Source organism: Nicotiana tomentosiformis, chromosome 9 (genome assembly GCF_000390325.3).
Source record: "Nicotiana tomentosiformis chromosome 9, ASM39032v3, whole genome shotgun sequence".
NCBI classification, from domain to species: domain Eukaryota; kingdom Viridiplantae; phylum Streptophyta; class Magnoliopsida; order Solanales; family Solanaceae; genus Nicotiana; species Nicotiana tomentosiformis.
This window is the reverse complement of record NC_090820.1, coordinates 36,810,084-36,827,615: the sequence shown is the minus strand read 5'-3', so window position 1 is coordinate 36,827,615 and position 17,532 is coordinate 36,810,084. Positions and strand designations below refer to the sequence as shown.

The following is a 17,532-nucleotide window of genomic DNA, read 5'->3' as shown; positions in this document are numbered from 1 at the left end:
TAGGCGAAATTATAGAAGGCATAGCGGGAAGGATTCCGACAATTGGGGAAATCATAACTCTAGACCTCCTTAGTCTTGTCTCAAATTTCATCCTTATTAGTTGATAATTTTACTGCTTTATAATAGTTATTAGTTAATTAGTTAGAAATAAATATTATAATCTCTATAATTAGGAAGTTGTTTGGACTTGTATTTTTTAGCAATATTTAACAGTTGTAGCTAAGCCTTAGTTCTCTGTGAGATTCGACTCCGGACTTGTAAACCGGATTATATTTGCAACGATCGCTTAGTCCTTTTAATAAGGCATAGTTGGGCATGATCAAATTTTGGCGCCATTGCTGGAGAACTAACAGTGTAGCTGTAGGTGTACATATTGCCAGGTTGCAAGTTTGAACTTTTATTTTTATTTTCTTGTATTTGATTTTTTATATTTTTGTTTTACTTGTTGATTTTAGAAACATGGCATCTTGGAATTATGAGAATTTTGATGTTGGTAATTCTACTTTTGATCATCCTTATGCATATTGTGGAGGAAACCACCCATGGCAAAATTATCAAAATATTTCCGAGAGCGAGTTATGTGCACCAACTCAATCTTATGTGTGGAATGTGTGTGATATATGTGGTGGTCAAGATGGTCACTTTCATGGTTGTGATTATATTTCTTATCTTTCCCCAACCCCTTACTGTGATGGTTCTATTTTTTTTTTGGTGAAGTTAATAGGAACAAAGAACCTAGGGAAGCTGACCTGAATGAGATCAAAGATATGTTAAAGTGTTTCATAGAATAATATGATGAGAAACCACTGCAGATACAAAGGCAAAAAGCAACTATTCACAACTTGAAGGCTTAAGCTAATAAATTAATTGAACCTTGTAAAGTGAAACAAGCTTACATTGCGGATAATAGCCAAGAAGAACATGAATTGGCTGCAGAAATTACCATTATAATGGAAGAGTTGAGAGTAGAATATGACCAAACCAACCAACTAGAATTTGATGATGTCGATGTTGAAGAAGAGATACTAGAGTCAACCAAAGACATTAAAGATACATATTTAGTTGATTCTAGTGTTATTAGTTTTAAGGAAGTTAATAGTCCCAAAATTCATGTAGTTAAGCGCATTGGCCCACACTCCAAACATTTTTTCACATCGTGTTTGGATGATAATATAGAAATAGAGTCATCCGAGCCAATTGAGGAGTCAAGGAATGAGGAACAAGGTGCCTACACTCTAGAATTCTTCTTGCCGGAAAGTCAGGATTACACACCTCATCTAAAGGCCAAGAAGTGCAGAATACTACATTGTTTCCTTGGGCCAGTTAGATTCGTTCCACCACCCCAGGAGCATAATCATAAGCTTGAATCAAAACTTGGGGTCCAATTCATAAGTTCGAAGTGGAGGCATAAAGTGATTCACGTCGTGTCGCGACGTTAAATCAAGCGCTTGTTGGGAGGCAACCCATCATTACTTCTTTTTATTTTTTATTTTTTTATTTTTTATTATTGTATCATTCTTGTAGTGTTGTTTTTTATTTCTCTAGGAGTATGGGAAGCAAGGCCATTGGAAAAAAAAGCAACAACAACCCAGATGGTTGGAACTAAGTGTGAGGTACCCGCATGAAGTCCAGGCCTGGGAGAAGTCCGAGTACCCCATGAGCTGCTAGTACTTCGTCCTTTGGCCTACCAGGGAGTTCCTTTTACTCTCTTATATTTATGGGTGTGCATTGGAGACAATGCACAATTTTAAGTGTGGGGTGAGGAGATTGTCTGGGTGACTTTCTATGCTATTTTAGTTGTGTTAGTTTAATTCATTAAATTTTTTTAATTTTTTTCGAAAAATAGAAAAGATTGGACTTTTCCCGACGATGGATCTCCTAGACAGCTTTCTTGAGGGATTTAAGTCTAAAGAAAAAAAAGATTTTCTTTGTAGGTAGTGTAGTAATTCCCCCTTGGTTTTTCTTTGTGCCGCGGTTCTTTTTCAAGGGTTTTGTTTGAACCGGGTGTAATTAGTTTTATTTTTTAGGAGTAGGAGCCATTGTGCTATGAATTGAATTGAAGCAATATCTCTTGACCTTGTTATGCCTTGAGAATAGCGAATACTTTGGTTGTGATGCTTAGGCTCGACTTTTTACTCTTGTATAAGTACCTTAAATTGTATAATCTTAACTTTGCTTAACTGCTTTGACTAGAGTGTCTTGATGAGTCCAATCCTGAGTGAGTTATGTGCCATGTGTGTGTGAGTTTTGGGTGTTATTCTGTGCATTGCATTTGATGCCTAGAACTTGCCCCTTGTGTTTGCAAAGTGAAATAGTAGTTTTGTTCAGTCTTGGAAGTGATATAGGCGTTTCCTTATTGAGCCATATATATATATATATATATATATATATATATATATATATATATATATATATATTTTACCCGCCTAATTGTTATGTATCGTAGTTAACCCCTTTGAGCCTGTAATCCTGTTTCTTTGGCAACCACATTACAAGCCTTACCCATTTGTTTGAATTAATCATCTATTTGAACCTTTTAACCTCTCATGAGCACTTGGATTGTTATGAACTTTGTAAAAGTTAAAGTGTGGGGTGGTTGGTTTGGCTTTTGAGTGGAACTAATGAAATAAGGAGAAATATGCACTGTTTTGAAAAAGTAAGAGCCACGTGAATTGAAAAAGAAAGAAAAGAAAAAAATAGTTGTATTGTTGTGAAAAAGAATATTCTTTAATATATATTGATGTGAAGGTGGAGTTATGGTTTGACATAAGTATGGGTTTGAATGTTAAAGTATATGTATTAAAGTGCTTAAGGAGGTGTAGTCACTCTTATATCCAAATGTATCTTACCCGACCCGCAGCTTATATTACAACCAATTAAAGTCTACTTGATCCTAGACTGAATGAGCTCGATTAATAGAGTAGTACACTACGGGCAAGCCTATGGTGTATCTTTTGTGGTATATGAATGTTATTTCTGAGAGTGAGTGAATTCTTTCTATCTTGAGTTCCTAATTGTTGCATTACTTACCTTACATTTGGGCATTAATGCTAAACTATACTATATTTGTGCTTAATTGAGCCCATTTTTTGTGTAGTTACGTTGAAGATGAAACTAGGAGCAAAATAGAGATTTTATGTGTATTTTATACACTACAAGAATGAAGTTATGATTAATTAATTATTGGATATACAATGAGTAAAGTGTAACATTACAAAAGAAGACAAAAAGTCAATTACAAAAGAAGACAAAAAACAAGAATGAAAGCTGAAGCAAATGTTAGGCAACAAAATGAATTGAAGCAGAAGCGAGCCAAAAAGCTCGCGTTAGAGCAGGCGCCGCGAGGCCTTCGCGAGGTGTTGGCGTGTTACAGGTTTCTGGCCTATTTTGTCTCCTATTTGGTTTTGGACTTAGTAATTTCGTCTAGGTCTTTACTCTACACATATAAATAGTCATTAAACATTATTTTTAAGAGAGATGAAGAGGAGACTGAGATTAGATCTGGGATTTTGACCTAAGGAGGCAAGAACACACTAGGAGCAAGGCGGAGAATTCTTCTAAGAGTTTTTCACTTCCTTCTTCCTATTTTCATTATTGGTTAAGAATTCTAGTATTGTGGTTTTGCATACTATTATGATTAGCTAATTTGTTATCTAGAGTTTTGATAGAACCTTTTGTAGGATGAATTCTTGTTATGATTTTATATAATTGAGCCGTTGGATTTCTCTACTTGTTCAACTACGTTATTATTGTAGTTGGTTGAAGAGCTCTCAATCGATTGTGCCTATTTAGTGTGTATTACTCGAAAGAGAGTGCATATTTATGTAGTTGTTGAACAACATCACTCCTAACGTATATAAGGGATCAATACGGAGGGTTTAAAGGTGGGATTAGGAATAACAAAACCTTGGTGCGATCCGAGTGAGCCGTACTTAGTGCCAGCTAGCGTAATTCGGAAGAATATGTCTAGTAAATTATGATAGTTACTCGAGAGAGAATTATGATACTCAGAGCGCTCATGATCGGTAGAGAAAACTTAGGCGAAATTATAGAAGGCATAGCGGGAAGGATTCCGACAATTGGGGAAATCATAACTCTAGACCTCCTTAGTCTTGTCTCAAATTTCATCCTTATTAGTTGATAATTTTACTGCTTTATAATAGTTATTAGTTAATTAGTTAGAAATAAATATTATAATCTCTATAATTAGGAAGTTGTTTGGACTTGTGTTTTTTAGCAATATTTAACAGTTGTAGCTAAGCCTTAGTTCTCTGTGAGATTCGACTCCGGACTTGTAAACCGGATTATATTTGCAACGATCGCTTAGTCCTTTTAATAAAGTATAGTTGAACGTGATCACAAGCCCTTGAATCAAAATCAAAATCAAGTTCATCAAGATAGTTTACATTCTTGAAGAATCAGAGGAATACCATAGAGATTGTAACACTCGATATTTATTAAAATCAAATACTATATTTATTGCGCAATTTTTTAGTCTTGATTATTCTCGACGCTAAAATTTGTTGTTACAATGATCAAGAAAAACATTTAATAGCAAATATTAAACTGCCCCCAAAAATAACCTGCTTTTACTGTTTGGTATCAAACATATAATTATCTTATTTTTTATTTGTATAACAATTGCTCTTTGAGTTAACTTAACTAAACTTGGGAAAGCCACCCAAATTTTTAACACCTACGGATACAACCTAATTGTCAATGAGAGTGAAATGAAACTGTGAGAGTCCTAAGTTTAAATTCCAAGAGATGCAAAAAACAAAACAAAAAATGTTAGGTGGGCAGTATTACACTATTACTCGATATCTATATTAGACGGAAGGTACATATATTCGGTGAAATAATTTATGTCCCATCATAATTATTAAAAACAAGAAAAACGAAAGTCAGTAAACTCCCGATGCGAGCAAATTGAATTTGATTTTGTGATTCATTATAAATATTATTTTAATTAAATCTTTTTTTCATAGAATAAGTAAAAATAACATAAAACGTATGAAAAAAAAGATTAAAAAATCTTTATAAAGACAATTTCTTATATTCAGATCATTTTGTCCAAATTTCACGTGATCCGTAAGTTGAAGGCAAAATATTCGGATATTTTTAGTAGAGAGAGAAAGTTCAAGTAACATCACAGAAACTTGTACTACATATTTTACAATCATTTTCTCAATTGCAAATATCTAAAAATTGACGAATAATACACTCTTTCTCTGTTCCACAATTACCTTTTATTTCTTTGAAGAGAGAGGAATAGAGAGAGAGGACTAGAGAGCGAAGATGTACGGATTCACGAGCTTGAGCACAGAAAATGATGTGGGAATTAAAGGTGATATAGAGGAAGGAACCCTATATCCAGGTCTTGGATATGGCGAAAATCAGTTGCGTTGGGGTTTTATTCGTAAAGTCTACGGTATTCTCGCCGCTCAGATTCTCCTCACCACCGTCGTCTCCGCCGTTACTGTTCTTTACGCGCCTATTAACGATCTCCTCCGTGGCAATTCTGGCCTTCTTCTAGTCCTCATTTTCCTTCCTTTCGTCCGTAAGTAACCCTAGATCTGTTCATTTTTCGCTTAAATTTATCTCTTTTATTCACGATTTGTGTCTATTAGGTACGATCGCCGATTCTTGTTCTGAATCGTTGACCTTTTAAAATACTCTCGAGGTTATAATGACCTAAAATTTGGTTATTGCTTGTGTACTTTGTATTGTGGATAATTCATCGCTTTAGTACTTTGATTAGAGCGTATTTTACGATCTATAAGTCTAGGTAAATTCTGTCTCCTTTTTTTATGCTATTACTAGAGCGAATTTTGGGATCCATCGTTTCACCATAAATTATGTCTTTGATTGGGAAAATTGTGCCATCTATTATGTTATTTTGTTCAACTTCGTGTTCTATGCGTCCATGTTGTATAGTAGTGTAGGTATTTTAGCTCACCAGGTTTAACTGGCCTAAAATAACATGTACTCTCTTTGTAGCAAGATCAATATAGTAACCTAAAAAATAAAGTAGTAACTTGTTAGTTATAACCAATTAAATTACGCCAATAGCATAAATTTTTACAATGTCGATATATATGTCACTTTTGATATTTTAAATCCCTCCGATTTCTGAATTGTGACTTTAAAGAATTCTCTTCACGGGTATGGGTTGTCCTGTCAAATGCAACATATCGGTGATTGTTTGTGTACATTGTATTTTGCTCAAAAAACTCATCTCATTTCTTTATGCTTATATAAAGAGTTGCGATCTACCAGGCTTTATCCGTATGGGTATAATTGGCAATTGGCATATAACTGTTGATATCTGATTTACAAATTGGTACCCTTAGTCACTTAGATTACTCTTCTTCCTTATGGTGTCCAGTCAATGATGCAACCTGAAAGTTTGAGATTTCTTCCCATACTTTGTTTTGTGATTGCTGGCCAGTGTGAATTTCAATTTTGCAAGTAATTCCATTGCTGTTTTTATCTGCTCCAGTATATCTGCTTGCACAGATAGTGCATCCATTTGTTTCCTCCTTTCAGAACTGTCTTCGACTACATGTTATTGCTGAATAGAATTTAATTAGCTGAGGAAAGGGAGGAAACTTGAGGTTACAGTGGTTAGTTTTGTGTTAATAGTGTAGAGTGTAGACAACCCTGTTTGTTTTCTTCGCATTTTGTACTTGATGTGCGATCTGATGCTGGATCTCACTCATAACAAATTTTCCAAAAGTTTATCAACCTGTCTGCACTTCCCTTCCCCTTTCTAGAGGCTAGACCAGTGATAGTTTGTATTTGTGCAGTGCTGTGGCCCTTGCATGTATATCAGCAAAAGCATCCTTTGAATTTTGTTTTCCTTGGCCTCTTCACTGCTTCTTTGAGTCTCACTGTTGGTGTAAGCTGCGCTAATACTGATGGTGAGTAGTTTCTCTACTTTATGAAGCTTCTATTTTTGGCATTTGTTTGGTCTTCTTCATACACATCTTGGATGATTTGCTCATACTCTGTGCGTTGAAATTACAGGAAAAATTGTCCTTGAAGCTTTGATCTTGACATCAGCTGTAGTTTCAGCTTTGACTGGATACACATTCTGGGCTTCTAGGAAGGGCAAGGACTTCAGCTATCTGGGTCCAATACTGTTTACTAGCCTCTTTGTACTTATCCTGACTGGTTTCATGCAGGTTGGTTTAACCTTTCCTTCTGCTCCTTAGCCTGGAAACCAATATGAGAATATAGTAGTACTTTTTATATGACTTATTTGCAGTACTGACTTATGATACTTGCCCTGTGCAGATGTTCTTCCCTCTAGGATCCACAACTAATGCTCTTATCGGTGCAGTCAGTGCTATAATTTTCTGTGGATACATTGTATATGACACAGACAACCTGATTAAGAGGTTCACATATGATGAGTACATCTGGGCATCCGTCACTTTGTACCTGGATATTCTGAACCTGTTCTTAACCATTCTGCGGATTCTGAGGCAGGGAGACAACTAGGTACAGGGAGTGTCACCTGATGCGCATTTGTTTATTTAACAATTTTAAGAATTTTGCTTTGCTTTGTTTAAGAATTATGCAGATAGATTGTGCGTCTCTCTGCTCGTATATTACTTGTAAGTAGTGTTAAAGTTTCCAATGTTTTGATGGTGTCAAGTACAATTTCCGGAAGTTCAAAATAAAGTATCACTGATGTTGCACAATTTCTGGTCGACCTTGCAGAGCTCAAACATATCAGTATATTTTTTAACTGAGTATGCGGAAGGTTTCTACGCCTACTATAAAGTAGATATAGAGGTGCTGAATGCCCAAATTTTCAGCTTGTAGGATGTAGTTATCCTTATAAATCCTCCTAGCATTGTACCCCCTTTAATCGTGTGAGCATAGCAGTGTCAGCTTACTTGAGGATCACTGTCTTCTTACACAATTACTGAAGCTCGATGCTCAGGTAATCTAGTTAATGCTTCATCTTTAGGGGGTTGCGGGGTAACCATACGGGCTGGAAAAAAACCAAAAAAATAGTACAATGCTATTTAGAGGTAGATACCACTTGTCAGTTGTCATGAACCGTTAATGATATTTCCCCAAAGTGTGCAACGTTATATGATACAACTCGTATGTGGCTAGATTGCAGGAACTCGCTAGCAATTCAGCCTAGAAGGGAATATGATAAAACATCACAGGCAAAATAAATACAATTGCCATTGCATCTAGAACACGGTATTTCCACATCAATTATGGCATCTAATTAGAGGCAAAAAGGTTACTATAACATTAGAGCTCAATTTTCTTTTAAGCCAAAGGGGAAGATAACTACTGTGAGAAGGTCTATGCTAAGTTGCTAACCGATCTGTTTTAGCTTACTGATATAGTTTAGCTTTACGATAACTAAGGAACTAAGCCTCTAATCAAGGAAAAGCTCAACCATGGGGTATTCCACCAATTTTTTGCATCACAGGACACCGTAATGACAAGGCATCATTTCACATAAAAGTAAAAAAGGAAAAGGCAGAAGCACAACTCAAGAAAGTTGTGTATATGTAGGGACTTAGTAACGATGTTAGCAACTAAATATCAAACAAACCATTCACATAAATTGGCCTCAACAGCCACAATAAAGGAATTGCTCTAGGGCAGTTAAACAAGGATTCCGATACTAATGCAAATTCAGGGGAAAGGTACAGATCCAAAATAAAATATCATAACTGTAGGCGAATGCTGTTATGAGCACTAAGCTTATTAAATCCCAAACGTCTTAACTATATATTTCTCTAGCTGCACCAATGATAGGTAGAATTTGAGATTCAAAAGCATCAAGGCACTTGCAAGTTCACACCCATTAAAATAAAATAAAAAGGCACTTGTAAGTTCACATCTGATATCACATTCAGCAAATGCCATTTCAAGAAGGTGATCGAGAAAAACAAAGAAGGGAAAAGTGTCTTTCCAAAGATTGAGGTTCCAGATGCAGATCCAAGCACAATATGAATTTTCTGTTAACAGAGAGAATAGACCAAAGTAGCAGTTGGCGGATTCAGTTTCTTAAATTCAAAAAAATGAAAAATGATATATACATTATTCTTATAAAGCCATAAAAAACCACCACTGCTATATTCTACAATGCACACTTGGAAAGTAAACCATAATACTAGCTGAGAGCAAATAAACAACTTCAGAGGACAAGGAGCATTATCATGATTTAGCAGCGTCATCATCATCCTCAATATCCCATGACAGCTCTTCCTCCTCCTCAGCAGCAGTCAATCGCTTCCTCAAATCAGATTTACTTGGGCTCATTCTATCGGGCACCTTTATCTCATCACCACTTCCAATATCTTCGATCTCATCCCACCCAAGATCATCTCCCTCGTGCGAAGATAATTGGCTAGAAATAACTGAAAAATCACTGTTATCATTCTTACCTTCTGAACTCCCCCGATCACCCCTCGACTCAGCATCATCTACTCTTCCTACCAAACTTCCTTTCTCATCCCCATCATCACTTTTCGTCTCTAGACCTTTTTCTTTCTCATCTTCTCCGCTTACAGATCTACTTGCCTCGTCCTCAACCTCTAAACTATCCATTTTCTTCTGAATCTCTTGTTTCAAAACATCTTCACTTGTAACACGGCTGCTCCCTTCTGTGTCCTCATTATCTTCATCCTCAACATCCCAACTCAATTCCTCTTCTTCCTCACCGGAGATCGCTCTCTTCACAAGCCTCGCCCTTGCTTCTTCTGCTTTCCTTATTCTATAAACCTTGTAAAAGTATCGGCTCCAGAACATCTCCCGATCAATCCTATCCGGAACCACCTCACTATAAATCTCATCAATTACACCATTTTCCTTAATCAAATCCTCAATTTCCCCACTCTTCTCCTCCAATACAAATCCCAATTTCCACTCGTTATAATCACTCGAATCCTCTGGCTCTTCACAATACGTTTTCGCATCACACTGAACCGCTCGAATCGTCGCATCAATTCTACTATAAGGTTTTGCATCCAAGTTCAAATTTTGCTCTAAACTACTAGTTCTCCCTAAACTCCTACTAGTGCTATTTTCAGATAATTCGCTATCAGAATCATTAACAAGGATCGAGTCCTTACCGTGAGCAATGATCTCTGTTACAGTGGAGCCGATATTGTCGATCGCTTGGCCAACCGACTCGAGCGATTCCTGTGCAACAGCGGCGCCTGATTCAAGCCGAGCCGGCAAGTCCTTAACGGCACGGCTAGCAACTTCACGGATAGTAGCGGTTTCCTTTTTCAAACCGGAGCTGAACTCCTCGAGATCGCGGCGGTAATTTTGCATCACGGATTCAGATTTCGATGCTATGGTTTTGAACAAGCTCGAACCGAAAGTCCATGCGTTTGATATGGCTGGAGTATTAGGGTTAGGGTTAGTGTTTGGGGATTCGGGTTGAGATTGAGAATTTGATGGAGAAGTAGGGGCGTTTTCGGAATCAGAAAGTTCTTCTGGATCATCGACGAATACAGATTTAAAGAAATCCATGAGAAAAAGGAGAAATTTTAAAATTTGTGTGTGATTTGATATTTATATTGCTATAGCAGAGGCGCGTGTTGGGCAAACGCTATAGGCCTATACTTTCGCCGGAAATTCTCAACGGCGGCGGAGACGTACAGAAGATATGAAGGTACAACATTGCTGGTACAACTTATCTTATTGAATTCCGTAACGAAAATAATAAAGAAATGCTATTTTTGGTAACTAATACAAATAAAAAAGGCCAAATACAATGTAGGCCCTCAAACTTGTCCTTTTTTGTCAATTGGACACCTAAACATACGGGTGTTCCTATCAGACACTAAAACTAAATTTATTTGTACCAATTAAACACCTAAACATAGGGTTATTCCTATCAGGCACTCCAATTAAATCACATATATGCCAATTAAATACTGTCAAGAGAAAGGGCGCGTGAACATGAGAAAAACTTGTTGATTTTTTTTTTTTTTTATTATTATTATTATTATTATTATTATTATTATTATTATTATACTCCATATTATGATTATTTTATATATCATAATATATTAGTCCTATTAAAGTCAGATCGTCATTTTTTTTCTTGGCAAAATCGAAAGCAAAGTTGCTTGCCTTCTTAGGTTTCTTAAGAATTTCATCGTCATACCACCTGAAAAAATTGCAAGTAACTTTGCCTTCGATTTTGCCAAGAAAAAAAATGACGATCTGGCTTTAATAAGAATAATATATTAGGATATATAAAATAATCATAATATGGAGTATTATAATAATAATAATAATAATAATAATAATAATAATAATAAAAAATCAATAAATTTTTCTCATGTTCACGCGCTCTTTCCCTTGACAGTGTTTAATTGACACATATGTGATTTAATTGGAGTGTCCGATAGGAACAACCTTATGTTTAAGTGTTCAATTGGCACAGATGGATTTAGTTGGAGTGTCTGATAAGAACAACCCTATGTTTAGGTGTCCAAGTGACAAAAAGGGACAAGTTTGAGGACCTACATATGTATTTGGCCAATAAAAAAAAAAGAAGGAGAAGAAAATGCTACACCGACAAGTTTTTTATTTTTAACTTCTTTTTTTATTGTGGTTGGATGCGAGATCTTTCTATTTTTGTCCCGAAATCTCAAAGTATTTAGTTGATTGTTTATTTAGTTTCTGTACCAAATACGTAGACGTCCAAAATTCAAGAAGTTTAACGGTATGTCCTCTTTTAAACCGTTTTTTTCAATTTTGTACTTTTTAAAAATAGTTTTCGCGTATCTACCCACACACAACATAGTGGCTCAAGGGGAGGCTAGTAAAACCTTTGCTTTAGGCTCCATAAATTTTAGGGCCCCAAAAATATTTTTAATTGTGAATTTTTAATTTTATTTTTGATAAGATAATAATGAAGTTTATAGAAAAAAATACACACTCATTATAAAATTAGAAAGAAAAATTGTCTATTTTTTAACAATATTGTTTTTTTAGAACTTTGAATTAAGCTACTCAAATCTTCACATTGGTAAATAATATTTTTTACAATAAGATCCAAGGCAACACATTATTTATACATTGTTAAAATCTTATTAACTTGAATTTTCTTACCAATGTAAATATTAATACTTCGTATTATATTTTGTAAGATAATACAGAAACCAATGTTAATATTACAGATAAAAAGAAAGAAAAAAAAGAAACCAATATTAATATTACTATTATGTTTTTGTAAAATAACTGCACTATGGACAAAAAGATAGGAAAATAAATGCCCCTTATTAAAATTTAGTTTTAGGTCACAAATTTTATTGAGACGTCCTTGACACACAATCGTTCTCCATATTATTCTTCCTCCTCCTTATCCTTCACATATAAATCCTCAGCTCAACTGTAATTGAACAAGCGACACTTCATACTTCTAAGAAAATGAGTGATTCAGGTACTCAAAAGTATACTAAAGCGCTTGATAGTATCATGTCGAAAAAACTCGATAAAATGACATCATAACTTCGAAAAAGGGTTATTCTTTTATCTTTTGATTAGAAAGGCAGCACATATAAGGGATAACGATTGTAAATAAAAAACGCAGGACTTTGTGAAAGGTTTTTTATAATGTATCACCATACTATTAAATATTTTTATTTAACGAAATTAGCGGCAACTAAACCTCATTTACTTGTAGCAGATCATTCTACCACTGAGCAACAATAGTTTGGAGGATGTTCCGCAAACAGCTCAATTCAATGAGGAACTTAGCTTGATGGAAGATTACACTACCAAAGTAGAATCTAGGAGGAGGAAATCATATTTGCTACGTATAAACGCTGTCGACTCTAATAATTATACGATATACTTTTTAACTTTTTAAAATTTAAAAAAGTAAAAGTAAGAGATAAGGTGAGACATGTGAAACAATGGGAATTGATATTGAACGTTGATTGATCTAAAGTTGTAGTAGAAATTTAACTACCTATAAAAAAATTATGAACAGACTAATTTAGACCGTACGAAAGGTGTCATGCCAATTAACTAGGAACTTTGGACAACTTGATCATGTTAGAAATGAAGGCGTGGAGTTTACACTCAGGCAGCATGACAAACAAATAAATCAAAAGATGTTTGAATCTGAAAAAGAAGAAAGCGGGTAGCGGCGAAAAGAAGAAAAAAAGAAAAGGAGGAGGAAGAGGAATTGATGGGTGTGAAAGAAGAGTATAAAATAAGCTGATTGCAAGACAAAAGAGGATCCGGTGAAATTATGGACAAGGATATTTTACTCAATCTCCCTCTTGTTATTTTAAAAAAATAAACGAAATAAAATAAAATTTTATCAGTGAGTATGTAAGAGAACCTTAATTCTTTATAAGGATGGGAAGAGGAAGAATGGATGTGGATTTCATAAATGGCTTAAAAATGAATTTGAATATAGAAAAAGAAGGAATGTGGTGGTGTAAAGACTGAGGAAGAATGAGTTTGAATTTATGGACCTTAAAAAGGCCAAAAAATTGATTTTAAAGAGGAGGTAGAAAAATGATTAGCGAAGACTCATTGGAGACGGGCAAAAAAAATTTCTTTATGCAAAACTCCATATTAAGGATTTAATAAACATATATCTGGCAATCAACATATCGAACAAAGATAAGATGTCCAAACGAGAAACAGTATCAGGTAAAAGGCAAGTGTGCAAATAGCCGCTTGGAGTAGGACCGGGCATATATCGGGTAAAATCGGTAGTCCATACCGAAAAAAACTTATTGGATTATCGGTATCGGGTTATTGAGTTTTTTTTTTTTTTTGGTAATTGGGTTAATGTGTCGGTAACGGTTTAGTGTTATTTTACTATTGGGTTATCGGTACATCTAGGATTTCATTTTTCCAGTTCTCCCAATTCTCCCAGGTCTCAGATGCGCTCTTCAAGACTCAAGTTCAAGTCTTCTTCTTCAGAGACTGATAACCCAATTCTCCTAGCGTAAGTTTATTTTCAAAAAATTGAAATCTAATTATTCTTTTCTTAAGAGCAAAATTTAGCCTATTCTCTTAAGTATTAACAGTAGATTTCAAAAATAAAAACATGAGTCACAAGTGTAGGACTTTAGATCCAGAAAAAGCAAAAGGCTTTTACATTCCGTTTTACACTGGGCTAGATATTGGGAAATTCTTGTTCAATTATTCAGCCAAAGATCGAGACCGAAAGAGAGAAATGCTTCTTGATTGATACCATTTAATTATGCTTGTAGATTAACTTGGGATTTTATTTTGTGGGACAATGCTGAAAGTATATCCAACTAGCATATCGTGGAAAAGTGGTCGAATGTCGACACAAAAAGAAAGAGAGCATTTGAGAAGGCTTATCATATTCTTTATACGGTACACACTATGCTTCATTGCCTCTTCCCTCTAGAATTTATATTGAGCTATCTTATCGGGTAAACCGATAACCGAATCGATAATGATCGATAACCGGTATCTTATCGGTTCGGTTATCAGTTTAGCATATTTATAAATCGATTGTTGATACTCGATTTTGCCCTCATATTTTTATAAATATCATATATACTTTCAAAATATTATTTTTGCATCATTACCAATTTACAAGAGTCATATAAGTATTTTCTATAATTTTTTCATAATTTTTAAGGCTTTAAAATTAATTTTCTTGCATTTAAATTATTCAAATATTTATTAATTACTTCTTCAAATTATTTTGTGATGACTTAATCATTCAAATTTTTTATTTACACCCACATATAGGCTTTATAATATTTTTATTTGATTTTATATAATTACATTTGTATTTTCGAGCTATTTATACAATTTTACAATAATAGCCTATAATCTATACATAACTACATTATTTACATTATTTATACTAAAATAATATTTTTACATTTTTTATAATGCTAAGCTATTATTCTGAATCATTTTACTGCATAAGTAATATTTTATTATTTATAAATTACTTGTTATAAATTAATTTAAATAATTTTCGCATATTTTAATTCATAGTCCAATCCCAAGCCAATTTTTGGACCAAGAGATGGCCCAAACCTTAGCCCAATCTCCCTTGGCCCAAAAACAAAAGACCCCTTTATTCCGACCCGGTCGGGGCCCCACTGACCCATCCCATCTCTCTCTTAAAAATCACAGCCGTTGATCAGACTCACAATACCTCCCCTTCTTTCCTTATATCTCCATAACCCAATCCTAAAGACCCATTCTCCTAAGCCGCCGCCCCTAAATCCTCTATACTCTCACTCTTTCTCTGAAGAACCCTAGTTGCCCTCCCCGTAAATCCCTCTCTTAATCCCGCTGATAATGAGATTCTTCCATTATTTGCTTGTCATATATGTGTTTCCCCGTTACTGATCACACGTTTATGGTATTACTTAGGTACTTGCCCAATTTTGGCAAGTACCATCTCCAAACCGGACTGGAATCGACCTTAATCTTGGAGATTTGGACAATATTTCATCCATATATACGAAGAAAGGCCTGATTCTTCATACTAGTTGGCCGATTTTAAGCGTCAAACCCTAACTAGGGTTTGGAGTTTGATTTCTTTCCTTTCGGTTTCTTTACTGATTGCATGTGTATCTTTCTCTTTTCCTTGTTTGTGTTTGCTTAATTTTCCTTCCTTGTTTACTCGTTGATTTAACTATTATATAAACCCCCTTCCCCGCTTTCCCTTTAAGTCTGAACGACTACTGAAAGAACAATTACCACTTAACTATTGTATTATCACTATCACTCTTTCCCTCAATCACTCACTTTATTCTGAAAATTTTGGTTCTTGGCCGGCTGAAAGCCAAGGACACCGGAGTTCGTTCTATCGGCCTTTCCAGTGCGAGCATTGCTCGGGGCTCATCTGAAGCCCTTGTGAACTTTGACGCACTGGGATTGGGTTCTGCTGTTCTCTTCTACTATTGATTATTGGAGTGCTGCTATCTGTAACTAGTAAGTACCTTTGGCCCTTGCAATTTCATTCTCTTTTCGTTTGAGTTCCTACTTTGTATATCTATGTCCCTGAAAATTTTGTGAATCAATATGCTATTATTCTTGAGGCTCTATACTTCTCTAGTATATGAACTTGCCTAATTTTTAACCTTGATTTTGGCTCTCTTAAGCATGTTTATCCCAATGTGTGTATTTGAATGTTTATTACCTTCCACTCTTACTGAGTTTATCCCCCTACTTTGTTCTGCATCCTTGTGATAGATTAACTTATGTGTTCTAATGTATCTAATACTTTACTATGACCAATTCCTAACTATGGTGTCAGCCAATCATGAGCTTTAACGTGTGTTCCATGGCTAATTCAATCTTGCGTTGTTTAATACTACTTATAGTCTATAAGGTGAGATGCAATATCTAGCCTTTATGTGACAATCTAGTTCTTAATGTGTCTTTGCATACTATGAATTCTGGCTCTACTAAACATGTTTAATCTATCATGTTATGTTGATGTCTGTTTTCAATACTGAGTATGCCTCTCTGTCCTATTCTGGACTGTTATGTCAACCAAACTCATGCTTAGGAAGTAATTTAATTCATGCTAAGGCGTTCATGCTTAACTTGTTACTCTTCTGGTCCTGTTGTTCATTAGGACCTGTTATCATGCATTTGTGATTCTATTGTGTGTTTGATGACTTGCTCAAATCCTGTATTCCTCAGTACCAGTTAAGACCTTAGGAATAAACCTTATAGCTAGCCTTCTTTCACCACATGTGGCCAAATAGCACTAAATTTGATCCTTGCTCCTCTTACTATTGAAGTTTGATATGTCTCTTGTATTGTGATTAATGTTCAACATGATAATTTTTTCTGCTAAGTAATTGCTCGACTATGAACCTATATTATTAGTTTTCATGTTAAACTTACTACATTGAGGTTGTTCTCTACTGTTCCCTTAGCTTTCATGATCAGATCCCTTGCTTGGGAATGCTCTAGGCTAGTTCTCGTTGTGCTTCGTTTGAAACCTCTTTTGAAATAGTTTGCTATCCTATGTTGGTCAATCTTGTCCCCCTTAGCTTCTAGAAATGCAGGCATGAACTTATCTATGTGTGCACTGTCAACATGTTCTATGATCATATTCTCTATGTCTTAATGAAAACTGCTGTTAGTAGGCCTTAAAGTTGTTTTAGTTTTCCATGTGTGGTTTGTTGACTCGTAGGATTAAGTTTGGTTCATCTGCAACTGCTGGGTGAGTAAGTCTCCAATTTGGGCCCGGTGTTGGTCCATATATGAGTTGAACCTTGTAATTCACACCCCCTAACGCCATGGATGAGCCTGAGAACTGGGTCTGCTGCTTATAAGCCTGCCGAAGGCCTAGAAACATTTCTGGGTTATTTTCTTTGGGGCCTACAACTGTTTATTGGGCCTTTATTCGTTTTAGTTTGTAAGGTTTTCTTTCATTTGGGCCTGTAATAATTTGTAATAACAACAGCTGGGAATTAGTGAAAAGTAGGGGTTGGATACTTTAACTCTCGCATGAAAGGGTAGAAAACATACCTATAGGATCTAAGAGCTTCA

General features: G+C 35.2%; 2 protein-coding genes across 2 annotated transcripts; one reads left to right on the top strand and one right to left on the bottom strand.

Annotated features, from left to right (window-relative positions):
- Positions 1 to 5,071: 5,071 nt before the first annotated feature.
- Positions 5,072 to 7,709, top strand: LOC104103216 (BI1-like protein). The gene is made up of 4 exons (XM_009611107.4): positions 5,072 to 5,560; positions 6,810 to 6,923; positions 7,030 to 7,187; positions 7,300 to 7,709. Exons 1-4 carry the CDS (start codon positions 5,299 to 5,301, stop codon positions 7,504 to 7,506), a joined length of 741 nt encoding a protein of 246 aa, XP_009609402.1. The 5' UTR covers positions 5,072 to 5,298; the 3' UTR covers positions 7,507 to 7,709.
- Positions 7,710 to 9,015: 1,306 nt separating this feature from the next.
- Positions 9,016 to 10,707, bottom strand: LOC104103215 (uncharacterized). The gene has a single exon (XM_009611106.4). The coding sequence runs from the start codon at positions 10,519 to 10,521 to the stop codon at positions 9,199 to 9,201; it is 1,323 nt and encodes a 440-aa protein (XP_009609401.1). The 5' UTR covers positions 10,522 to 10,707; the 3' UTR covers positions 9,016 to 9,198.
- Positions 10,708 to 17,532: the final 6,825 nt, after the last annotated feature.